The sequence below is a fragment of the Trichogramma pretiosum genome, unplaced genomic scaffold (assembly GCF_000599845.2).
Source record: "Trichogramma pretiosum strain Unisexual culture from Peru unplaced genomic scaffold, Tpre_2.0 scaffold123, whole genome shotgun sequence".
Classification (NCBI taxonomy): Eukaryota; Metazoa; Arthropoda; class Insecta; order Hymenoptera; family Trichogrammatidae; genus Trichogramma; species Trichogramma pretiosum.
The window spans coordinates 175,881-200,327 of NW_019641684.1; the positions used below are offsets into that span (position 1 = coordinate 175,881).

Below are 24,447 nucleotides of genomic sequence, written 5' to 3' on the forward strand. Positions count from 1 at the left end.
CTTTTATTTCTTGAAATAAAGATTTAAATGACAAATTTGCGCACATAATAGGAGGATTAAAAACGCGACAAGCTCCGCTATTACGCAAGAAGCCATCATCTTAATCTAAGCAGACTCATTGAATGCAATTGAAAGGTATGAAAAACGTCGTTTTTTTAGCTACGTAATATAAATCCGAGTGCAGGAAAAATGTCGAATCTCTCATCATCAGGGTCGTTAGAAAATACGTGATACTGTTATACAAGTTCTTGGTTTTTTTTTACATATATACACTTAATGTTCTCAGTACATATATGCATGAATGTACAGAGATAAAAGTTACGAGAAAGTGACCCCAAGAGAGGGAGCGAGAGGTCGAGCTTTATGTGGCCATCAGCGCGCACATCATAACTTATACATGGTATATTACTTGTCGAGATACCAGTGGACAGTCTGGAGCGTACAAGTTTTGCTCCCTATTTATGTATACGCGTCGGTCGCTGAACACTTGATTACGAAAGTTACGAAGAGAAGTGCACGAAGAGCCGCCCCGTGAGTGTGGCAGTGCAGTAGCAGCTATTGCTCCAAGCACGGACGACTCGGCGATTATCGCAGAGCGCGTTGACCCACTTTACTCATCGAAGCGTCAACTTCGATTTCCGTTTATCTCGGCGTTTATTTTTTTCGTCGCGTTGACATTTTTTCCCGTTTCGCCAGGCAAAGCGAAGGAGAGCCTCGATTAAAATGAAAATTAGGAAAAAAGCTCGGAGCTTTTCTCTACTCGTTGCGCGCGCGTACTTTGCTTATATATCTATTATGGTGTATACAGTCTCGAAGCCATTTCTCAATTGTCAAGTTACATAGAGGCGAGTGGAAGGCGGCACATACGTACAGTACAGGAGCAGGAGAGAGCGGGAGCAGCTGAGAGACGTATAAATACATTATTGGGAGTGAAACGACCTCAGTCGCGCCGTACCTAAGATGTGTGCGTTAGTACATATGCGCGCAAACGTCCCGCTGTATTATCAGCGTGGGTGGCTTTGGGGATGTGGCTTACGTCACGGCCTCCGTCCCCGTCGCCGCCGCCACTGCCAGCGATGTCGCGCGAAGCTCTATTCGGTTTGCTTACGCAACGCCCACCTGTAGGGTATAATCACTTATTTTCAAATCTACAACCACCAGCTGATCTCTCTCTCTCTCTCTCTCTCTCTCTCGCTCGCTCGCTTCCTTTTTTTTTTAATAACAACCGGTTCTCTCTCTCTCTCTCTCTCTTTCTCTTTCTAGCCTGGCACATTTTTTTTTCATTTCCCTCTTTTTTGTTGTCGTCGAGGACGCAATTGTGATACACATCGCGAGCGCGCACATCCGCAGCTGTTGCGCGCCCCCAGAGCTGGGAATTTATTCGTTTTCATATCGCGGCGAAAGCTCGAGCCCAAGTACCTTATACATATAATACGTGCGGCAGTCTACGGCTGCAACTTCATCTTTGTCCGGAGCCGCTGCGGGCTTGTGCAGAGCAGAGAAAAAAAAGTGGAAAAAATAAAGTGAAAAAAAAGAACGAAGAAAGGACGAATGCGACGTTTTATTGTTCGTGACGTTGACGGATTTATCGATAAACGAGGAGACGCTCGGCTAAGCAAATTTTCCTCTCTCTCTCTCTCTTCCTTTGCGGAGGCTGGTGCGTATTAGCGAATGTAAGGCAGCTACTTACGGCGCGCGCGAGCGAGCTGGTACTTGTGTAGGGGCGTACATACTGCGGCGATAATCGAAGTTTCTGCGCTGTTGGCCCCGCTCGTTAATCGTTATGAGACACGCTCGATAATGTCGTTATCACTGCATCGATTATGAAGGCATGACTATAAAGCTCGTCCCGGCAAACTTGCGGGCTTTTTCCGCTTAATATTGTCCAAGTATATTATCGAAGAAAAATCGGATTGTCCCGCGCGGCAACGCGCGTCTCATGCGCGGATTACATGGAACAAGAGTGGATTGCGATGCGTTGCATTTTCTCAAAGTGCATATTTTTGCCGAACGTTGAATATTTAATTGACATTTTCTATACGTCCTCACCGGTGTGTGCGCAGCAAAAAGAAATCAATAACCCGGAATATACATATAAACAGACTCTCTGTGCGTAAGGCAATCTAACGCCGTATTCGGATTATAGTATACATCGCACAATACATTCAATTCGTTGCATCGACCATGTTGTTCGTTACACTTTTTTATGATTTTTATGAAAAAAACAAGTACATAAAAACATATATGAGTAAAAGTATGTATCGAATTTTTGTTGTTGCTCATATACACGTGCAGAAACTCGTAAAAAACATTCATTAGCGTCGCAACTTTGAAAAAGGTATGACGTGCATTTCATTCGCTGGAATTATGAAATGTAGTTTATAATATAAATTATGCAAGCTCATGAATGTAACATTCGAAATTTTACAAGCTTATCCCTGAAATTCGCTTGATCGAAAAAACAAATGCAGCTACAGGGGTATGAGAAAAGAAAAGTTGTAAAATAAAAGGTAAATCGTGCCAGAAGCAGCAGCAACGGCGTTAAGGTCCTCCTTTTGTTTTTATACATATAGAAATTGAAGCCTTCTCGCGAGCTTGCGGTAGCTCACGATGTGTATATGTGATACAACACGGTGCACGCAGCCAGTCAATCTGGATCTTTCTTGTAGCGCACCCACATATTGTATTGTGTACAGCAGCAGCTCGAAAGAGAGAGAGAGACTCACTTTATTGGCTTTTTTCCCCGAGCTATTTTCCTCTCTCGCTCGCTCGCTTCATCCCCATAAGGTAGCCTATTACACGCTCGAGATGATGATAAGCTAGCTCTTTCTCTCTTGCCGATGGGAGAAAAAAGGCATTATTACTCCTGGGATTCCATTCTCGAGAGCTGGCGCAGCTGGTCAACTCGACTCAACTCTCTCTCTCTCTCTCTCTTGACTTTATTCGATTATTAAAATGAATTATGCTAAAAATTTGTCGCAATTGTCGAGTGGCTAAAAGAATAAAAGGTCGAGGCTCGAATTGGGTAGGCGATCGCCGGAAGCTAATTGTCAGCTCGTGTTTGATTTTCCGATAAAAATCCAATAAGCAGCAGCGCAGTTGCAGCGAATTAATACAAAGCCTCGACAACGAGCGTCTGCTGCTACAAATTGGTTTGTCTAAAAGATTAACGCGCGTGCGCGCCTATGCGAGCCGATATACATATCCCGAGCCCGAGGACTACCACTAATATAGCTGCTATCCGCTCTCGAGGCCGGCAAAGTTCCTTGCGTTGACGATCATTCGCGTTGTATATCGGTCGCGTGCGGATATTCGAGCGCTGCGCGCACGAGAGACCGAGGTCGAGGTCGCTGCTCCATACGAACGCAGCTGTATATATGTATGTTGCCCGCGCCATACAATACGTAACGACAGACGACATGGATTATAGATGAGCCATATACGAGGCGAATAATTATCCAGAGTACACAAGCTCGCCCATCGACTATTGAAAATTTCAGCAAAATAACGCGCGTACGGCAGTTGGAGATAATTTCGAGCTCGACTCTCTCTCTCTCTCTCTTTCTCTATTCGAATATCGTCGATGCAACGGCTGTAATATATACCACGGCATCCATCTCGCGATCGGGACGCGCATACGTTTCTAAAGGTACGCTTCGTGCTTGATTTCGCAGCTAATATAGCTGATCTTTTTCAGTCGGACGATTCTTTCGTCGCGATTGGCTGCGCATCTCTTTCGAACGGAAGCGCAGCCAATTCCGTAACGAGTCGCAAACGCCGCGCGCGTCCGAGTATTACGTTTCTACATGTCTATATACACGCTTTACGTATAGGATATAGAATGCGCTGCAGCCCGCGTCGGGGGGCCGAGGGGGGGACGGAGAAAAACGTCGGATTTCAAGCTCTCGTTTTTCTTCCTCGGCTCGGCTAATGACAGAGTTTCAAATGTAAGCGCGCCTGCAAGTTGTATACAGCACGCCGACTATAGTGGGTCACGACTGGCGCGTAAATCGCTGAAAAATTGCCTCAGTCCTCCCGTGTACATGGGAGTATATATTTGCGTCGAGCTTTTCCAATTGGCTTATACATTATATACGCGTTAAAGTATATAAACATAAATGTGCGTGGCCGAGCTGAAACTAATAGGCTCGGATTAGTTGGCTATTTCGAGAACGTGTACAGATAGCACACTAGTGCAGTGGCCGTCAGTCGCGTCTGGCCATAGCCGTGAGTTTTCTACTTAAAAAGCCGCGGGCATGGGTGCGTGCGTAACGCAGCAGCACTCGCGATCGGCCGCATAAGATAAACGAAACTCTCGACTAGATAGCGCGATTAGTCAAATAATCTAGTTGCGCGCGCCAAAAGTGCCGATGATGAATTCAGTTTGCTCGGCGATAGCGAATAACGTTTGCGGACCTAGCTCGCGGGCATTTGCACACGCGCTGCGGAACGGATTTTAAGTGTTATAAATCTGGGTTCGCTGAGCAAACACACATCCCCGCACGCAGCAGCACTCGGGGATGATGGTGGCCAAGTCGCAAGTCGAATAGCACATAAAGCATAGGCGCGCGCGCCTATAAATAGCTGTAAATACCTCGAGGGAGGAAAAGCGAGTCGATTCGTCGCCCCTTTTTTCCTTCTTTCTTTTTCGTTTCTCTCTCTCTCTTTCTCTCTTTGTCGGAGAATCATCAATCGGCTGCGCGCACGGACGCGACGAACGAATAATCGCCGTCAATCAGCGGCGCATAAAAAAAGGGAAAAAAGTCAGCCGCGTATATATGCGGAGCCTTTGGGAGGGGTTGGACTGCTGCGTCCCTCGGAGAACGAGAACGCAGCGAGGCAGTCGCAGGCATAACGTATAGTCCACGGGCCACGAGGTGCCGAGGTGGCAGGATCAATGGAGGAGGCAGGGGGGACAGCCGCCCTACGCGACTTGCGGACACACGTAGCGTATGTCGCTTGTACGCAGTGTACCTATATGACCAGCTATGTATACAGCGATGTGCCGGCGACGCGTCACACGGGGCAGGCGCCGAGTAGTCGCTCTCGCCGTGCGAATGTGTATTCGACACGCGCCGATACGCACACGCACATCGGCGGGCGGAGGGAGAGCGAGAGAGAGAGAAGAGGATCAGAGTAGCTACACTTGCGCCTGCGACTATAACTGCTGCCGTTGCCATCGTCGCTCGCCTCGCACACGCGTATACGCAGAGAGAGAAAGAGAGACGCGGATCCTCGTCGTCGGGGGCCGATAATAGCGCGACTGGTGTGTGCGAGACCGACTGCTCGACAGTACAAAGTTCGCCAGCTACAAGGGAGGTTTACCTATTACACCTACTTGTACCCGACCAACTTGTAGCACGCGAACAGAGAGAGAGAGAGAGAGAGAGAAGAGAAAAGAGAAGCAGCTGAGCACTGCTGGTGTCTCTGCGGCCTAACGGTATGTAGAGCTTCTTCGATACTGTGTGCCTATCTACTCCAGCAGTGCTCGGCCGTCCCGCGCCCGATATTTATTCAACAAGTGCGCGCCTTCTGTATACGTTACGCCGCTACCGCTCGACGCCAGCGAGCTTTATATCATATATACGATCCACCTGCAGTGCGATTTTATTTCCGCGAGCGGGGCTCTTTCATATTCTCCCGAAGCAGGCCAGCATCCAAGGAAAAGCGCCGAGACTGTCAGCCCGAGGTGAGCACTTTTATGTTTTCTTCGAATCAACTTTATGCGCGTAAACTTGGCAGCGCGAGTGCCGCGCGATCGCGAGGGACAAGATAAATTATTTAATATCGCGAGCGGAGATGAGAAATAGAGAGGAAGCCAGAGAAAACGAGGGAGTGAGAAAACGACTGAGATTCAAAGTAAATTGTTTTATGGAGCGAAGCGCGCGGCAAAAGCTACATTATACGATCGGCAGCTCCTCTCCCGTTCTTCCTTTTCGTTGCGCAGCCGAGACGCGAGCGAGCTTTTTCTATATACTTGTACTCGCTGTATACGCTATATAGTGGTGAATACGCCGTCTGCGGCGGCGGATATATAATAAATGCCGCGTATATATACCGACACGCTCCGCTGCTCCGCCAAAGTACGTATAAATTCTCCCTCTATATCTTTTATGGTACCTGCATGCGAGCCATTATATAACGGACAAGATTTCGCTGTGTACACAAAAAAAATTAGACTCGATTAATCATCCCCTACGCCCAGGCGACTCCAGCAGCAACGATTAAAAGCGAATCCGCTAAAAGCGACTTTTTCTCTATACTTTCGAAATGTATACATTCGAAATATATCATGGACGAAATGAATTCCAAAGCGAGATTTTGCTAATTGCCGACGATCCCTTGCAGCGTTCGAGTCGTTCGTCGAATATTTTACGCGAGACCGCGCTTACAACGTGTCGACAAAAGTTACAAACTTGCAAGCTGTCAAGGTTCGTCCTATCGCGTCGCACGCGGTTCGAGAAAAAAATTATGTACCGAAGAGCAAGTTTCCTAGCTAGTTGTCGTCCTTATTATACACGAGCAACGCCGTAGACGCGTTCACCTATACTATACCAAGGAAAAGCGCAAACAAAATTTCCAGCAGGACGTGCGTAAGCGATAAAACACCCCCACAAACACAGACCGATAGAGTGCAGTAGGTAAAAGAAAAAAAAAGAAGAAGAAGAAGAAGTGCAGAAGGACGTGTACTTTGGATACATAAATACATGTGTAATGAGCTGCGAGATATCGCGTCGAACGCTGCTGCAGCGCGCGCTGCATATAACGAATAGAAAATGCGACTCGAGATGCGCGCTGATACATGCAAAGTAAGCTCGGCAGCGACGAGGCGCGATCGCCTCCAAAGAGAAGAAAAAGTAGAGAGAGAGAGAGAGAGAGAGAAATAAAGAGCGCTAGAGCGAAAAGTGATGAGCTTGATGCTGTTGCTTTACATAATTAAACAAGGATCGCCTCGAATTTCTGAATAATTATATCGAGTACACGCGCAATTCTCGCAATCCGGAATGAAAAAAGGGCGCAAAAATACATCGCGTTGTTAATTCGTCCGAGTGCACAAATCCGTTCGTCAAACTCGAGCGCGTCTGTGTCGCCAGCTCTGCCTGTAATAACGTCTGCCTTAGAAGTACGTAATAAGCGTCGATGGATTATTACGTACACAAGTAGAAATAATAACAAAACGATCATCGACTGACTCGCGTGTCTATCATCCGTGCACAGGGGCTGCGGGCAGGTAGCGCCCCACAAAGCGCCGCAGCGATTGCTCCCGCTGTAAATTGTAATAGAATTTGCGGCTCGCTCGTGCGGTTCCACGAGGTAGTAAGCGAGAGAGGCGTTAATGCAAAACGAAATTAGTACGTCGTACGCCACGCGTTTACCTTGCCACACGCGCCCGCAAAATCTTCCGAGGCTGCCACTGACAAAAGGAGGCTGCTCATCGCCGCACGAGCAACTTTTCATCGTGATTGCGTTCGATCAAAAAAGTTATTGAAAAAACGCGCATCAAAAAGTGCAGAAAAAAGCTCGACTTTTATGCGCGTACATGCAGACATTATACAACGTTTATCGCTCGGAATTTGCATATAATCCAATTAAAGCTGTGGCTTTAAAGTACGTGTGTATACGCAGCTGCGCGTATGTGCATAGACACCCGTTGTATAATATCAGCGCAAAAGGTACACCTACACGAGTTGAATCCTTTTCATTTAATAATCGTAAAAATCAATGGGATAAATTAATCGCTCGGAGCCTTTTGCAACTCTACCTGCACACGCGCGCGTTTACTCGTGAAGAATCTCGCAAAACCTTACGAGCTGTGTGCTAAAACTTTTATATCCTATCAGTTCTCAATCGTAATTTCATCAAAATTCTATTTTCCAACCTGAGACCAGTTACCTTCCATGTGTTTTAAAACATTTTTTAAACCAGTCTAAAGCATTTTTATGAAATTCTTGCTTTTTAATCACGATTATAATTGAACATTTTTCAACAGGCAGTTAAAAATATAAATGCATAATTTGGTAACATAATAGCCCCTGTGAGAAATTCACAAAAAACAATTTTTATTCAAAAATCATACTTTGTTAAAAAATGTGAATTTAATGTCTGGAAGATATAAAAAGTACCAGCTTTACACATATTAATCAATTAACTAATTAAGTTCTGATATTTCTATTCAGAACAATAATCAAATAATGAATTTTCACTGTAATAATGAAATTTCAAATGGAAAAATTTATATCATAAGTTACATTTTGATTAAGCTAAAGAAGCAACAAATATTTCTTTTTTGTATGTAAGCAATGATATTTTTTTCTACTAGGTATCACAAACAAATAATAGACATAAAAGTGTTCGAAAATGTTATTACAAAATGTTTTTACAAAAATCTTATCTTTTTATCTTTTTGAAATTTTTTTGCATAAGAACCTTATATTTTTATCCTTTTGAAATTGAATTATCAATTGGTAGCGTAATACAATTAACTTTATAACTTCATTCGTCAAAACGTATTTATTTGCCAGCAAGTATTCAAGGGTCTTGATTTGATATTCAATACAAATATCTTACACGTCAATTTTTAATATTTAATAACACAAAATGAAAGCTTAACAGTATGTTTTAACTAAATTTATATATCAATTGACTTTAAGAGTATATTCTCATTGCACATGCAAAAAAAATTTTTTTTTCTATTTTGTTTCTCGAGATCTATGAATTTCATTAATTCCGGACCTTTTGGATGTTGTTCTTCAAGTACAAAATTTTTTTTTTATGGAATTTAAGACACTTACTGTCAGCTTTAGACGGAATTTGCTGAAATTCTCGTTTCAACTGGTGCCAACGATTTAAAGAACACTATAAGTCCGATCATCCATTCGTTTTTAATCATTAAATCTTTCTCTATAGGATAAACCTCTAAAAAATTGACATTTTTACAATTTTTGTTGGAAAATTATAATTCAAAATCTAAAAATTCAATCAAGTTTTACACAATGAAGCTTATCCATTAGAGAAACTTTAAAAAAAATTCAGATAAAAATACTAAAAATTGTTAATTTTTCATCCGTTTTCCTCGGTCATCCTGTTGCCCTGCGGTAGGCAGGATATTTCTTGACAGGATCATCGGAAACCAAAAATTCGTCATATTTCTCAAAGTTTATACTCTTGGCTAATGATTGAACGAAGGAAAAGTAAAAAAAATAAAAATTGTCAAATTAACACGAGTTTGAATGATTTTTTTCCCATTTTTCAACAAAAATGTGCGTACATATTTGCAAATTGATTGAATTTTTGGTTTTTAAAATATGATTTAAAATACTGAGACTAAAAACCTACGATTATCGCGCTCGCTCGCTCGTTTTTCACGGATTCACTAGCCTACCCAACGAGCCATAAGACGTTACACATCAAAAAAAAAAAAAAAAAAATTCCGTCACACAAAGCTATGTAACCCGTTAATGTGGTAAAGAACATTCCCTGTAGCAGGCTGTAAATGTTACACTTTCCGTACTGATATCAGGCTAGGCAAATGCGCCTTTTCAGGCAAGGAATGAGAAAAAAGTCCCTCGTATCTTCCGTCTTCGACCACCTACTTTTGAGTTCTCTTGATAAATCGAACAGTGCATGCACACCGCTGAATCATGCGTCTCGATTCAAAAACTGGACCAAACGTCGTCCCACTTTTCGAGAATTGTGGTTCATTCCTATCATCCGTAAACTTTTTAACATTTACAACAGATTTGACTTGAATTACGCCGACGAACACCAACAAAGACGGAAGAACACCCCTGCATGTCGTTAGCGAGAATTACTGGAATTCCACGGATATGGAAATAGTATTCGAGCTTGCAGAAAAATGCAAGCCAGGACGGGTCGATGCTCGGGACAAGTTGGGTAACACACCGTTGCACTTGGCTGTACCATCTCTTTTTTCCAATGTAAAGCACGTGGTCCGAGTGTTGCTGGAGATAGACGCCAACTCGAATGTAGCTAACGAGGAGGGATTGACTCCAATGCATATTATTTCCAAGAGATATCAGCCTGATGGATTGGGGGAGTCATTCTTGAAGTTCAACGACGACATGTACGTGACGTAATACACCATTGCACATGGCTGCGCTCTGGTTGGATTACAAGAATTTTGAATTGCTAATTAAAAACGGCGCCATAATCCAAATTTGACCAACGAGAATGGAGATACTCCTCTGCACATTATTTTGAAGACTGACCGCTCCTATGAAATGGCATTAATATTCTTCAATACCAACAAAGAACTCAATCAGTCGGTGCAGGTCGACGTCCGGAACAAGTTAGGCCGGACGCCGTTGCCATTGGCCGTGGCAAAGCTTTTGCCGCATTTGATTAGTTTATTCTTGGATAATGGTGCTGATCTGTCCAGATTCGTTTTTCCCGCGGAGAGTTATTTTGCTGAGAAATTAGTACCATAGAAACATGAAAGGTAGCTCAATTATAAATTGCGAATTGCGTCATGTCTTATGTCTGTTGTGGAGTCTCAAGAGGACGAAGGATACGAACTAGACCGAAGTAACGCCCTAATGGCCATGAAAGTTTTCGTTGACTACGAATTGTTCGAAAAGACGGCGGATTTTGAAAAATATCGGTATGCCCGTGGATGGTTGGCGAAAAAAGTGAAAAAAGCGAAAAATATAAAGCTAAAAACATAGAATGTGTCTCTCTACGATCTGATCCAGTTACCACTCGAAGAGGCGGCGAAATTACTCACATCGTGGGACTTGTACGAACTGGCGTACTGGAGCAAATTTCATAAGCTCTCCAAAAAACTTGGTGAGGCGTGCGTTTTACATCTGTCAGTTCTCTGCTGTGAAAATGTAATTCAGAATCTGAACAACGAAGATTTACATCGTATTTGCTTGGCGGATGCTCTACAAAGCTCGTGATGGCAATATAAGCCTATTTGCAGTCTTTGATGTTATTTAATGTTGTATATTTCTCATCGTCAATCATTCAAAATACACATCAATAAATAAATTTAATAAAAAATGAGTTTCGATTTTTTTATTCATAAGCACACGATCGTTCCTAGTGAAGAAAATTTCAAATTGTATATTCATTATCATTACAGCATTTAACGAGACCAAAATCTATACACGCATAAAAAATATGAATATTAAAATAACAAGAATACTATATAGTACAATTGAAAAAATTCAAGTACTCGGAAAAAAATTCTAGCTGCTAAATCTGAAAGAACAATGCTGTAGAGGTAAAGGTTTTTGAAAGCAATTTTACTCGCGCTTGTGTCGAGGAAAATCTCGATAATTTAACGCGTCTTAAAAGCTTCAGCGTGGATTCAGCTGAAGCTTATAACAGCGAGAAAGCCTCTGAGCGTCATAGTCTCTTTCTTGAAACTTGAAGAATGTACTCGTAAATTATCTCAATGATTGGTTAAACCGTTTATCGTATACCGTCGAAAGGAAAAACTGCAAAAATGCTTGAGTCAACGGTATAGCATGACTCGCTAAGCATAATAAACAGTCCAATGGCATATGTATCGATAATCGAGGATAAAAGTTGCACAAACGCATATAATTCATGTTCGAAGGGAAGCAATGGGCTCGGCGACGACGAGGAGCCGCAGCACGAGGAGCGGCAGCGGCCGCAACAGGCAGCAGAGCAGCAAAACCAGCGGCAGATCGGGCAGCGGGAGCAACGCCAAGGAGCGCACCCAGCGCAGGCTCGAGAGCAACGAGCGCGAGCGTATGCGTATGCACGATCTCAACGACGCGTTCCAGGTAAGCTCCGTAACGATCTAATTTTCTCGAAGCACCGAAAAGCGAATTACGGCCCTAAAAGCATCCGATACGTAATGTCCACCACGAGCAGTCGTTGCGCGAAGTCATACCGCACGTGGCGTGCGAGCGGCGCCTATCCAAGATCGAGACTCTGACGCTGGCCAAGAACTACATCGTGGCGTTGGTCGAGCGGATCACCACCACGAGCGTCGACTCGGTGAACCAGGAAATGTCCGGCCAGGACCAAACGCAGCTCTTGGGCCACGACGACGACGACGTCGACGAGCGAGCTCCGCAACACGAGTACAACTTGGACGCATCGCCCCGTGCCAATGGTACATTTGTCAGAATTTTCATTTTTCTCCCCTACCCAATTCGTTGTCCGACGTCCGACGGGACTCTTGCATTACGATGAAATTTCACCGCTGCATGCGAGACGTTGCATTAAATCGTCCGAGGTGCGCGAGAGCGAGTCGGGTGACGTGCGATATGGGACGCGCCGCGATTCGTACAATGTCATAATCCGTTGGTGCTAGCGGCGCGCAATACATTAGCCGCAACATCACGTTTATTGCTATTTGCCTCGTTGAATAATATATGAGTCGAATCGGCGGCGAGCGGAAAACGCGCGAGAGCACTGGGAAACGAGAAAGAGTCGGGGCTACACCTAGTAGCGACTGAGATTCTGCAAATGACCTGGCTAATTAGCGCCGCCGCCGCCGCCACCGCGACGACGTTTAATTCTTCCTCTCGTTGCAGCTTCCCTATTGGATTTTAGTTGCTAAAATCGATTATCGCCGACTCTCGAGCTTTGAGCTTGGCGCGCTCTTATCCGCCAGCCAAATAGACGCGCCTCGAGAAATGCGTATTCATTAATTCTCCAGAGATAGAGTTCGTCATCGTGTGCTGCTGTCGCTGGCGCTACGCTTGCCTCCCTCTCTCTCTATAAATAACTTTAATTGCCATATCTACTCCGTCACCTTGTCTCTGCCGCGAGATTCTATAAACCTAACGTTACGACTAGATATGCAGTTGCTATACATGCGGGCGAATAACAGCTCCTCGCGCGGCGTTTAATCATTGCCTAATCATTGACTCGAGTTTATCACGCGACGATGTATATTGAATTTCAGAGTCGGACGGCTGCGCGACCCTCGGCAGCGGTTACTCGAGCTCGTCGCCGCCTAGCCCGCCGCCTTCGTCTTTGCTGATGTCCTCGTCTACGTCGTCGTCGCTCCAGCAGCAGCTCCGCAACCGACGCTCCCTAGCCGCGGCCTGGGACACGTCGAGCGGCAGCGACTCTCGATCGAGCTTCGGCACCGGACTCTGAGGCATCGTCCGCGGGACGCGATCCTCTGCGAGGCGCATCGACCTCCGGACCAACGACCATCGTCGTCCACCGGCGGCGCGTCAACCACCCGCGACAGTACCTGACTGACAAGCCCTTAATGCAAACTCCAATACATGATATGCATGCTTTGTATATCTTATATAACATATGTACTGTATAGAATTATTAGTAAATATGTATACAATACATATGACAACAGCAGTATACATAAATTTAACCGTTACGAAACGTATAAATATATATTTATGCACTCATCGATGTATTGTGTGCGCGAGGGAGAGAGGTGATAAAAGGCTGTTTTTGTTAGATAAAAAAAAATGTTAACGACCTGCGAAACAATTTAAGAGCGAACAAAAAAAACGATCAACTGATTTCCCATGAAATTCACAACCGTATACGATATATAGTCAATTTTTATTTCCCTTGCGACCGGTATGAGAGCGACTTTTGTTTTAACGCGATATATATATACCGGACATCTCGTTTGACTCTATTTCTATGCTATACAAGACTGCAAGAGGAAATAAAGAAAAAAGAGAAAAATAAGCAACGCTTCAATCCCCCCACGACGAAGAAAAAGCTTGGGCTTTTGACATTCTATTATACGTATGTAGTTGTGTGCTGCTGCGCACATTAATATTAATGCGACGTTACGCACTTATAAGACACGTGCGCCGCGACCTACTGAAAAAATTACTCACGCGACCATTTCCGCATAATGCGCCTCATTATACGTTAAGCGCATCATACCTGTGTTTTTATTTATTTATTTTTCTCGCTTTTTTTCGTTTCCTCTTGATCGAAAATGCTCAACTGAAGCCTAGTATATTTTTCATTAAGGAATGATCGTTCATTCATAAGTGTGAAAATTATATAAATACAGTGTATATTAACAATGAATTCGTATATATATTTTCACGCTGTTCAAACACAGTCGTTGATAAAAAATGGTTTGCTGTATACTATAATATTATACGATATACTTGGGTGTACTCGATAACAAATGACTAATTCCTAGACGTTGAATCGATATACTACTTATGCGTATACTTCAAACGCAAACTTAAATGCCTATGTAAAATGGTCTATATGTGATGTCTAACTGTGAATCAACTTTTCAATTTAAAAGAATATTTATTAAGAGAAAATGGATTTATCATATTTACATATAATACAAAGTTAACAAAGTATATATGAATATCTATATTGCTATTATTAAAAGATACATAATTTTAAAGCAAATCGCGCAAGATTGTGGCAAATAGATAAATTATCTATTTATTTAAAGAAAACATTCAGCCGTCGCTTAACATTGTATGTTTGCTCGGGCTTGAAAACTAAATGTACAAATTATAAAATCGTATAAACGACATATAAGTGACGTTTCTTCGTGCATTAGGCTGTGCCAAATGATATAAGCTTAGTGTCTAATGAATCTAAATCCACTAGAACGACCGAGTAACTTTGCGAAAATTTTGGTATGCATACCAGTCTGATTGGTTGTCCCACGGAATCAGTTAATCTGTCCGTACCTGAAATCACATCGATGTTTTTTTTTCGTTTATGCGTCTTATACAATCATACATTTTTTTCTTTCATGTATATTCGATTGTGTATTACGACTAAAGCTTTAAATAAAAGTGCTTTTACATTCTGGTTTCAGAGTGTCATGCTGTTACTGATTTTGTATTATTATTTACTGACCTTGCAATAATTTTGTCTCGTATCTGTCCATGTTACCCGCGAAATAAATGTTAGGAAAATCCTTCATCACGAGTGGATCCGAATCGTCGAAGGGGTACTCTGCTAGAGTATCTGGTGCTGTTGGAGCAAAATGCTGCCAATCTAGAGTTTTTTCTAGCCATTCAATGGGTGATGATTCTGTATCTGACACCCTCATAATATCCATAATAGGCTCACCACTTGATCCACCCACCGTTCTCGATCCTATTTTACCTATCCATGGATTGGTTGCTCCATGCAAATGACCATGCCTGAATATGTATTCAATCATTTATTTCAATTTATTTGATTTTATTAAAACATCTCACTAACTTGGAAGTTAATGGAAACATGTTTCGATGCATTGGGTGCTGTGGAATTGAATGACACGATGGATCAAACTCTCCAGGCATCAGCACAACACTACAAGATTGTGTAATATGGCTTAAAAATTTATCTAATCTATGAACTGCTAGCTGAGCTTCACTTGCAAATTTTTTATCTTTATTTTTATTTTCAAAATATCCTTTTCTATCAAAAGTTTCTGCTGAGCCTCTGACACTGTTCCCTATGATATGGAATACTTTTAGTACCACTTGGATTTCATTTAAATATAATAAGAATGTATCCTACCAGCAATTATAATGCGAACAATGCCTGCTGCTTCTTTTTGAATAGTTTCATTTCCCAACATTCCACAGAGCCATTCTTTAAATAATTGTAAGGCCATGCAGTCGGCTAGATTAACAAAATCTAGTCCAGAGAGAAATAATATAAATTTTCCATAATTATTGGTGCTACTACTAGGAGTTGTCAGCAAAGGACTCAAATATAGTCCAGGAAAACAGAAATCATCTACCTGTACAGAAAAAATATAATTAATATGACATCATTAAAAGTCTAATGCTAATTTTATTTAAAAACCTTACCCAGAAACATCCATCACTTGAGACATGACCAAGAACCCCACATACTAATCCTGTTACTAAAGTTTCTGGCTCTAAACCACCAAATAATTTAATTCTTGATACATCATCTTCTAAATACACAGAATCTTTTGGAGAGCAAAAATTTAGTCTTGGTGGTTGAGGCACAGCTTGCAACTCTTCAGAAATTGTTTTTAATACAGATGGTTTAAGCTCTTGATGTTTATATAATGTACCAAATATTGCACACTGTACTCCTTCATATTCCTCTTTGGTTAAATCAACAATTTGTAAAACTTTACATTTACCTAAAAGTAAAAAAATTAAGTAAAAATTTTGCAAAGCCTCAGACTTATTAAAAAGTTTACTCACCCCATTTGACAATGGCTCTTTTAAGAGCTTTAGGTTTTAGCGTGGCTAATCGAGCTTTATAAATTCCACAAAATTGTCGTAAAAAACTTCTCGATTGTATGTGAAACCTGGCGAAGTCCTCGAACTCGGCAGTTTTGCGCTCGTATTGCTCCATCGTCGAAGACAATGACACGCTCTATTTTTACAAAAGCTGAACATCGTAAAAATTGAAATTCAAGCAGCTTCCAAGGCAACGATTTCTGTCCATCGACGCTCTTTTTATCATCACACTGAGAGATATCGAATGAATTTGTTTTCTTTAATCGACTCGATCAGATTGTTTTCGTGTTTACACTTGTCGACTGATTCCAAAGCAGCTGATTGTCAGCGCCCTCGTTACCGCTAGACAGCATTACACACTAATAGGAGGGCCTACAGATGTAGCAATGCTTGACTGAGCCTTTACCTATGCAGTAAGCACTGTGCTGTCCACCGCAATCACCGCTAGTCACCGCGTGCATATAAGCTATTTTCAATGCAGGAGGTTAACCGCTTAGCAAGTTTTCCGATTCAGTGACACTTACTGCATTTCGCTATTGGTGTTTTACAGAGTTATTATTGGTGTTTTAAGAGCCGAGAATAATTGCGTCAGACGATGACGAAACTTTCACTGAAAGTTATTTGGAGTTTTTGATGTTTTAGTTTTCTGTATTTACTTAGTTGTTCGTAGTATTATCAACTGTAATTATAAAAAATGATTGAAGAAACGAAAAATGGCTTTTTGAGGTAAGTGTCAAGCACATCTAATGAATCCTCTTTTAAAACATTTAGCGTTCTTCCCGTTTTTTAACATTTCACAATGCCATCAGGAAAAATTTACGAAAATTATTTTTGACTTTCTTTCAAGATTATCAATTAACTCAATTTAGTTTCAATTACTATCTAATCTGTATAATTATTTATGAATTGTTGTTTTTCAGTGCTTCTCAACTGTTGGAAACTAGAAATATTGGTAATGCAGCATTAAAGAATTATGAAGAATCAGAGTCAGCCCTTCCTAAATTGAGTAATAAGTATTTTGAACCATCTGGATCATGGTTAGAACTAATGCAATTAGAAAATAATTTAAAGAATTCTAAGAAGATTATTGAAGTTGAACGAGTAGAAAGATTATCTCAATTAGCTTCTGCAGAATGGTTGCCTGGAAGTCAAAAAGCCCGGGTTATCAAAAAGTCAGGACAAAGGTGGGAAAACTTTGGCTATGAAGAAAAAAACCATTTGTTTTTACTTCCTGAAGAAGCTTTAATTCTTTTGGAAATGGTAAGAAAATTAATTGATATATTCTCTTTGTAGTAATTACAATTTATCAAGAAAATTTAACATTTTATCTTTCACAGAACTGTTTAGAACTTCTGTGGAATGGTATGCCACTTTCTATTCAGCAAGCATATGAAATTATAATTTATTCCAAAAATTCAAAATGCACTATTCATGAGTACAAAGTTTTTTCACACCTTATTAAATTGGGCTATAAAGTTCAAAGATATAAAGAAAAACCTTTTGTGGATAGCAAATCATCGAGTACCAAAAGAATTATTATGAACCCAGATGGATTGTGGACACCCAATACTTCTCCATCAATTGAAAAACAAGGTTCAGAGAGTAAGTAATAAACAAGTGGTTTTTTTTTTCATTTAAAAATATTTCCAATTTGATTATTTGCTTTATTTTTTTAGTTATGTCAAATAATGAAACTGAAGATGTTATCCCAAATAATTCAAAGTCAGATGCAACTCAAAAAGAATCAAGTCCCAAAATTCCAAGGATTGGAATTTTATGCGAAGAAACTGTGATAGAACCTATAAAAATAGTAAAATTACATTCAGTTCCTTCTAAAGACTCAATGACCTCTAATCAAAAGTGGCCTGGATCGAGAATTCAGCGTAACATAAAGTTAATGCCTAAACGAGCTGACTTAACTTTTCATAATTCAAATGCTCAAATGTCAAAACCATCTAATGATTCCAACAATAAGATGTCTTTTAATAAACGTAAAAGTACAGACTGCATAATAGAAGAAGTATCGCCAAAAAAGCCCAGACCAGAAGTAAGTACATAATACTTTTTTGAAATTTGATTTTTTTAAATTAGCGACAATCATTTGCTGAAGCAATCGATTTTTCTAGGTAATCGAATTGTCGGATGATGAAGTTGAAGAGATACCCCGTCCCCTCACTCGCGAGGAAATTCTCGCAACATTGCCTAACTTGGCAGGACCGCGAACAGAGCCATTAATCGCCAGATTACCACGTGCCTATCTACCGAGCAGTATTAAGCCGATCAATGACACATATCGTTACGATCGCTACCGCCTACTAAATTTCTCGCAAACTCAAGAACCACGAACTGACGAATTAGACAACAGCGTGCAAGTAATTAATGGCAATAGTAGCCATTTTTACAGTAATCCTGCTGTCGAATCGCACAATAACGGTTACGCTGGAAGTAGTCACAATCATCGATTTCAGGAACGCCGCTACATTCACCAAAATATCTCCCATAACGCCATTCAGCATAGTCCATACCCTGGCACGGTATTTCACAGTAATTACGTGACGAACTTCGTCATGGAAGTCATGGGAAGCATGGTTAGGAGCTTCCGTCAGCAGCATGTTCAACAGACTGCTACGTTTTGCCCAAACATGCCACTCTTTCCAAGTCATGCCTATAATCCTCTCTCAGTTTACTATCCACCGCAGCAGCAGCAGCATCATCATCAAAGAGATCACTACGGCTCGTCGACTTACAGAAAAAGCCGTGGTAAGTTATGCTATTCAATTTTTTTGAATTTTGTTTGATCATTATACTTATCTATTTAATAATCACTGATACATTGGATTTTAGCTAGAGGCCGTTACGAATCGAATCGTTATGAAGAGCCAAATGTGCCATCTTTCACTAAACGAACCGGATGCAATTCTTGGCCGGAGCTGAAGAGTCTTTGGCAGGAAGAGAGTACCATAACGATCGAAGATGAGGAGCCAGTAACAAAAATGACGGGAGCTTCCAGTCCCGGTGCAAATGATATTCAAGTCATTGAAGAGGCCGTAAAACCGCTCGTTCCGCCCACGGGCATATACAGTTTAAGCGAAGCATACGAACGGCTAAGAATCATCAAGTCAACCGGCGATCGGACCGTCAGATCAAGGAAGATTGATTACTCGCTTTCTTACGAGATCTATCCGATCAGTGGGACGTATCGAAAATCGGCACCTGGTGCACCGCTTTTCCGATTATTGATTATCAAGTAAGTATATAATTAATAATCATAATTTAATGTTTGATCATTTTTTCCCCAGTTCAAAGTTTTTTCATTTTTCTTTAGTTCCAAATTCGATACTACTATGGATCTGAGCAAGTTACATAGACTTCAGCAGGAATCAAAAGATGCACCAATCGTTGTTGCCTCCGTCAGTCAATCCAGTATTTCTTTCACACAATTTGGAATTGTACAATTACCGAACTACTCTTGAGAAGTTCATTAATAAAGTATTCGTAGCTGTTGTAGACTTAATTGTCTGTGTAAATATTTTTGTAATTACAAAAATTTGATACGAAAAAAATATATAAATCATGTATACAATAATGTTCAACGTATTATCTAAGGTATTGACTATGATAATTAAGATAATGAAATTTGAAATTGTATCTTCAATACATAACAAGAAAAAATGAACACAATAATTAAATAACAAATTTTTTGGTGGTTTCCATTTATTCTTTTTTTTTCTTGATTCTCAGTCTCATAAGATGATTTCGAACCGCTACGTTACAAATAATATGATTTGTTACAAAATTTTCTGAATCATTTGAGAGCCTTGTGAACAATATCGCGACTCGAGCGGGTCTGGGCGTTTATATCGTTTGTACTTTCGACGCGCAAATTTGACAACTTTGCGCAAAGTCAGCCGTGGCTAAGCAGGTATTGTAGAAAGAACTTTCCAAGCGCCGAGATATATACGTACATACTCGTATAGGAAAGACTGAAATAATAGCCGTAAGCCGAGTGATGTGTGTACACATTTTACGCTGCTATAACTGCTCTTATATGTGTACTCGCGCTCAGTCGCCCGATCACGCCTAACGTCATCGTCATTATCGGCAACGAGTGCGTGTAATATATCATAGGTGCTACTGCAGCTCGAGACAAGTGTTCATGCAATATACGGGGGATATGTCACGCGACTTCGCTAGGATAGACCATCGCCGACATTGCTCCAGCAGTAACATTAAAAACTGCTCGGTTATTGCCAAATAAATAATCAATCGCGCGGGGACAGGGAGGAATTCGTGTGATCGCCCTCGCCACGGGTTTGTCGTTCAACCTATTAGCATCCCATTAACTTTGCGCTGTACATTAGCAGCCGCAACTATATTATACCGACCGCCTCTCGCGATCATACATCAAGTGTCGCATCGGTTGTTCGGCCGACAGTCGTGAATTTCCTTCACGCGCGCAATAAGCTCCGCGTCTCTGTTTTCTTATCGAATCTCTGCCGCTGCTGCTGTGTTTTTGCCAATGCCACTCGCGGTCCTCGTCGCTCGATCGACAATCCTATAATTTAACACCGACAGTAGCAGCAACTGGGCTCGATTTCAGCGATAATATTTGCAAGGGTCACCTAACCTCCCTTCAGCTGTCCAAGTGCTCTTGCGAGTAGCTACTCGCCGTGCCGCAGCGTGTGCAGTGCTGCGTGTGTTGTTTCGCAAATTTATCATATCAAGAAACAAAAGCCATCGTTGTCGTCGTTGTCGCTGTCGCGGGGCTCGCAGCTTCTCATCGTATCGTGTGTACCGGGCGTCGTCATGCATCCTGCTTGTCGTCGACGACAGCCGTAAGACATGTCTAACGTGCGGACGACGATTTGCGCGAGAACGTAAGCTCCCTATGCCGCTATCGTTACGCAGAATGGGCCTAACAGACCGATGCGCCGTCGATACGTCGTCGCCCGGTCAAATAAGTTTATAAAATGGTGAGTCATTCTCATTCATAAATCCTTTTAAAGAGTGTCAACAAAGTAATGAGCTTTACGCGGCTAGCCTTGTTCTACGCGGACTTAGCAAGCTCGTACAAATTAAAAAATTCACGAGAACCAAGTGATTAATGAAAAGCAGTTAACAGCGTGTCTGCTGTCGAAGCAGCTGCTGCTGATGCTTTATCGCTTTTTTCGATGCTTCTCTTATCACGATTTATAGACATTGATTATCAATACAGACATACACGTTCGTGCCTTTTCACGATCGACTCTGAGTGTTGAGCTTACGAGACTACAGTAATTTCTTTATTGCAGGGTGCTAATATATCACAACTAGAAAAGGATATTGGCTCGGACCAATTTCCTCCGAACGAACATTATTTTGGTCTCGTTAACGTGAGTATTAAAGTTATGATGATATTTTTACATGTTCTATCATCGCTGCTATTTACCAAGAGCAACGATAATAGATATTACATTAAATTTCATTTCGAATAAACTTGACTCGAGGTACAAAGATATGTAAAAATAAATTTTGATTTTTTACAGTTTGGAAACACTTGCTATAGCAACTCAGTTCTACAAGCATTATACTTTTGTAGACCCTTCAGAGAAAAAGTTTTAGAATACAAAGCTAGAAATAAGCGTACCAAAGAAACTCTTTTAACATGTCTGGCAGATTTGTTTCACAGTATTGCTACCCAGAAGAAGAAAGTTGGATCAATAGCGCCAAAAAAATTTATAGCTCGGCTAAGAAAAGAAAAAGAAGAATTTGATAATTACATGCAGCAAGATGCGCATGAATTTCTTAACTTCCTAATAAATCATATAAACGAAATTATATTGGGTAAGAGTCATTTATGAATGTAATTTATCAAAACTCTGATAAAAACTATGACTAATGATGATTATAATTATAATTTAGCGGAGAGAAATCAGAATAAGCCTGCAGGAGTCAAAAATGCGGGTGATGCTGGAACACCACCAGAGCCTACTTGGGTGCATGAAATTTTTCAAGGTATTTTAACTTCTGAAACTCGATGCCTTAATTGTGAGACTGTTTCCAGCAAGGATGAAGATTTTTTTGATCTTCAAGTTGATGTTGATCAAAACACATCTATTACTCACTGTCTTAAGTGTTTCTCAAATACAGAAACACTTTGTGGTGATAATAAATTCAAATGTGACAATTGCTGCAGTTACCAAGAAGCTCAGGTAAATATCTCAAATAATATTTTATAATTGATACTGTAATTTACACTAATAAACAAATATCTGTGTTACAGAAACGGATGATGTTAAAGAAATTACCTATGATACTAGCTTTGCATTTGAAAAGATTCAAGTATGTTGAACAATACAATAGACACATTAAAGTTTCACATAGGGTAGTCTTTCCATTAGAACTGCGACTTTTTAATACAGTGAGTGATATTTTTGTAATTTCAATTTTATTTTTCTAATGTTCTTAATAGCTAAAATGACCTAATAATTTTCTTTCTTATTTTATTAAAAATAGAGCGATGACGCTGTAAATCCAGATCGGTTATATGATCTAGTTGCTGTAGTGATTCATTGTGGTAGTGGACCTAACAGAGGACACTACATATCTATAGTCAAAAGTCATGGGTTTTGGTTGCTTTTTGATGATGACATGGTTGATGTAAGGAGTCACAACATAAAACATTTTCAAATGCAACATGAATCTAACATTATCTAATAACGTTTTTTCTTATTACAGAAAATTGAATCATCTACAATTGAAGATTTTTATGGATTAACTTCGGATATACAAAAAAATTCAGAAACGGGATACATTTTATTCTACCAGTCTAGGGACTGCAGTTAGAAGTTATTTAACAAAAACAAATGTTTATGATTCATTATACTTGATGAATCATTATTAACAAAAAATTGGTAGTAAAGAAAAATATGTGTATAGAGCTTCAATTTTTGTTAGAGATTTTATGAAAGATGCGAAATGATGTTTAGTTAATTTTTGTACAGAATATGCAAACATAATTTTCCATGATTATCTTCATTTATGAAGAAAATGCCATGAAATATAATGAACGTGATATATATCATATGAGAAGCCTCATAAGATCCAATAAATATGATCAAGATAGCAGTTTTTGATGGATTGTTGAGAAGTCCGAAGTTTTCGCGTATACACTTTCTTGTTGCGCCTTGTATTTTAACTTAGTTTGAAAATTTCTTAGCATAAGATCAATCTGTACAGGTTCTTCTTTTAAATTTTTAAACTTTTGAATTTTCTGTGATCTGTGAATATGCGAAAAAATTAACGAATGCTAAAAATAAAAATGAGGCGCATGCTGTCTGTATTATAATCGATGAATAAGTTTATTGTTTTAACATATGAGAATTATGAGAAGCAAAACTAATCGATATTTTGTAATGGTATTTGTTGTTTTTTTCGTCTCACGATGAAAGTTGAAAAAAATGTTAAATTGATATTGATTTTAAAGGAATAGAAAAGTGTCTTATTTAGAATGATTCTTATTTTCGTATTTTCTTGTAAAAATTTAAATTATTAAGTAAATGGAAAGTTTTATTTGAAAAATATTATTGAATATATGTATATAATTTAACTTGATAATTAAGTTTAGAATTTACCGCAACGATTTGTTTCACAATGAAAGGAATTATATTTTACTTTTTTAACAGGTTGTAGTAAAACTGTTTCTCTTTCCAAATGAAATATCTGTAGCGACAAATTATTGAAAGTGATTGTATAATAAAATAAACTCATCCAAGTTTATTAATGAATGAAAAATACATACATCTTTTTTACATAGCTTTGAAGTATTCAATAATCATAACTGACATTTTAGATAAAATTGATAGTCTTATAAATATCATACATCTGATGAGAAGTTTATACAAGTTTTTTATGAATGAAATAGTTAATGTATTAAGAAGATTATTATGAAAATTAGAATCGCTCATACATAAACTTCAAAGCAAAAAGTCAAATTGTTTTTAAAAATTATTCCAATTCCTGATAAGGTAAAATATTGGTTCTTAATGAAAATTATTCTTTAAAACTAGTCTATTCATTGAGTTGAAATAAATTATGCTAATAAAAAATTAATAAACTTAAAACAGTCACATTTCATCTGTAAAGAATAAATGAATTCTGTGCTATATCCACCATGTTGGAAGTATTATTACAAATTCTATCTACTTGTAAAAATGTATGACTGCAAATAAAAATATTGTTAAAATTGAGTAATCATTATGTTTTTGAATTTTAATACTTCTTT

The 24,447-nt window shown here is 40.0% G+C and overlaps 4 protein-coding genes across 5 annotated transcripts; 3 read left to right on the forward strand and 1 right to left on the reverse strand.

The window, feature by feature from the left end:
- The first annotated feature begins 5,233 nt into the window (after positions 1-5,233).
- Positions 5,234-13,410, forward strand: LOC106656754 (class E basic helix-loop-helix protein 22-like). Of its 2 annotated transcripts, none has more exons than XM_014377886.2 (4): positions 5,234-5,689; positions 11,585-11,774; positions 11,866-12,109; positions 12,908-13,410. In XM_014377886.2, exons 2-4 carry the CDS (start codon positions 11,592-11,594, stop codon positions 13,102-13,104), a joined length of 624 nt encoding a protein of 207 aa, XP_014233372.1. In that variant the 5' UTR covers positions 5,234-5,689; positions 11,585-11,591; the 3' UTR covers positions 13,105-13,410. The 2 variants fall into 2 exon arrangements, with proteins under 2 accessions (XP_014233372.1, XP_014233373.1); XM_014377887.2 differs by having other exon boundaries at positions 11,590-11,774.
- An 889-nt stretch (positions 13,411-14,299) lies between these two features.
- LOC106656752 (DNA polymerase delta small subunit-like) lies at positions 14,300-16,521 on the reverse strand. Its single transcript, XM_014377885.2, has 6 exons — positions 16,146-16,521; positions 15,777-16,081; positions 15,481-15,706; positions 15,181-15,415; positions 14,830-15,119; positions 14,300-14,657 (listed from the first exon to the last, which is right to left on the reverse strand). Exons 1-6 carry the CDS (start codon positions 16,297-16,299, stop codon positions 14,521-14,523), a joined length of 1,347 nt encoding a protein of 448 aa, XP_014233371.1. The 5' UTR covers positions 16,300-16,521; the 3' UTR covers positions 14,300-14,520.
- A 68-nt stretch (positions 16,522-16,589) lies between these two features.
- Positions 16,590-19,858, forward strand: LOC106656758. Its single transcript, XM_014377896.2, has 7 exons — positions 16,590-16,910; positions 17,105-17,444; positions 17,522-17,786; positions 17,861-18,231; positions 18,311-18,944; positions 19,029-19,431; positions 19,510-19,858. Exons 1-7 carry the CDS (start codon positions 16,879-16,881, stop codon positions 19,655-19,657), a joined length of 2,193 nt encoding a protein of 730 aa, XP_014233382.1. The 5' UTR covers positions 16,590-16,878; the 3' UTR covers positions 19,658-19,858.
- A 336-nt stretch (positions 19,859-20,194) lies between these two features.
- LOC106656755 (ubiquitin carboxyl-terminal hydrolase 46) lies at positions 20,195-24,416 on the forward strand. Its single transcript, XM_014377888.2, has 7 exons — positions 20,195-21,157; positions 21,476-21,556; positions 21,710-22,007; positions 22,086-22,375; positions 22,447-22,584; positions 22,680-22,823; positions 22,902-24,416. Exons 1-7 carry the CDS (start codon positions 21,155-21,157, stop codon positions 23,007-23,009), a joined length of 1,062 nt encoding a protein of 353 aa, XP_014233374.1. The 5' UTR covers positions 20,195-21,154; the 3' UTR covers positions 23,010-24,416.
- The last annotated feature ends 31 nt before the right edge of the window (positions 24,417-24,447 follow it).

Bases quoted from the DNA above. Each gene is read 5' to 3' on its own strand.
- LOC106656754 (XM_014377886.2), top strand. From the start codon at position 11,592: ATGGGCTCGGCGACGACGAGGAGCCGCAGCACGAGGAGCGGCAGCGGC. The intron at 11,775-11,865 runs GTAAGCTCCGTA...CACCACGAGCAG, and splicing joins ATCTCAACGACGCGTTCCAG to TCGTTGCGCGAAGTCATACC. The intron at 12,110-12,907 runs GTACATTTGTCA...ATTGAATTTCAG, and splicing joins CGCATCGCCCCGTGCCAATG to AGTCGGACGGCTGCGCGACC.
- LOC106656752 (XM_014377885.2), bottom strand. From the start codon at position 16,299: ATGGAGCAATACGAGCGCAAAACTGCCGAGTTCGAGGACTTCGCCAGG. The intron at 15,707-15,776 runs GTAAGGTTTTTA...TTTTCTGTACAG, and splicing joins CAAGTGATGGATGTTTCTGG to GTAGATGATTTCTGTTTTCC. The intron at 14,658-14,829 runs GTCAGTAAATAA...ATGTGATTTCAG, and splicing joins CGAGACAAAATTATTGCAAG to GTACGGACAGATTAACTGAT.
- LOC106656758 (XM_014377896.2), top strand. From the start codon at position 16,879: ATGATTGAAGAAACGAAAAATGGCTTTTTGAG. The intron at 17,787-17,860 runs GTAAGTAATAAA...TTATTTTTTTAG, and splicing joins TGAAAAACAAGGTTCAGAGA to TTATGTCAAATAATGAAACT. The intron at 19,432-19,509 runs GTAAGTATATAA...ATTTTTCTTTAG, and splicing joins TTCCGATTATTGATTATCAA to TTCCAAATTCGATACTACTA.
- LOC106656755 (XM_014377888.2), top strand. The intron at 22,376-22,446 runs GTAAATATCTCA...TCTGTGTTACAG, and splicing joins GCAGTTACCAAGAAGCTCAG to AAACGGATGATGTTAAAGAA. The intron at 22,585-22,679 runs GTGAGTGATATT...TATTAAAAATAG, and splicing joins AACTGCGACTTTTTAATACA to AGCGATGACGCTGTAAATCC.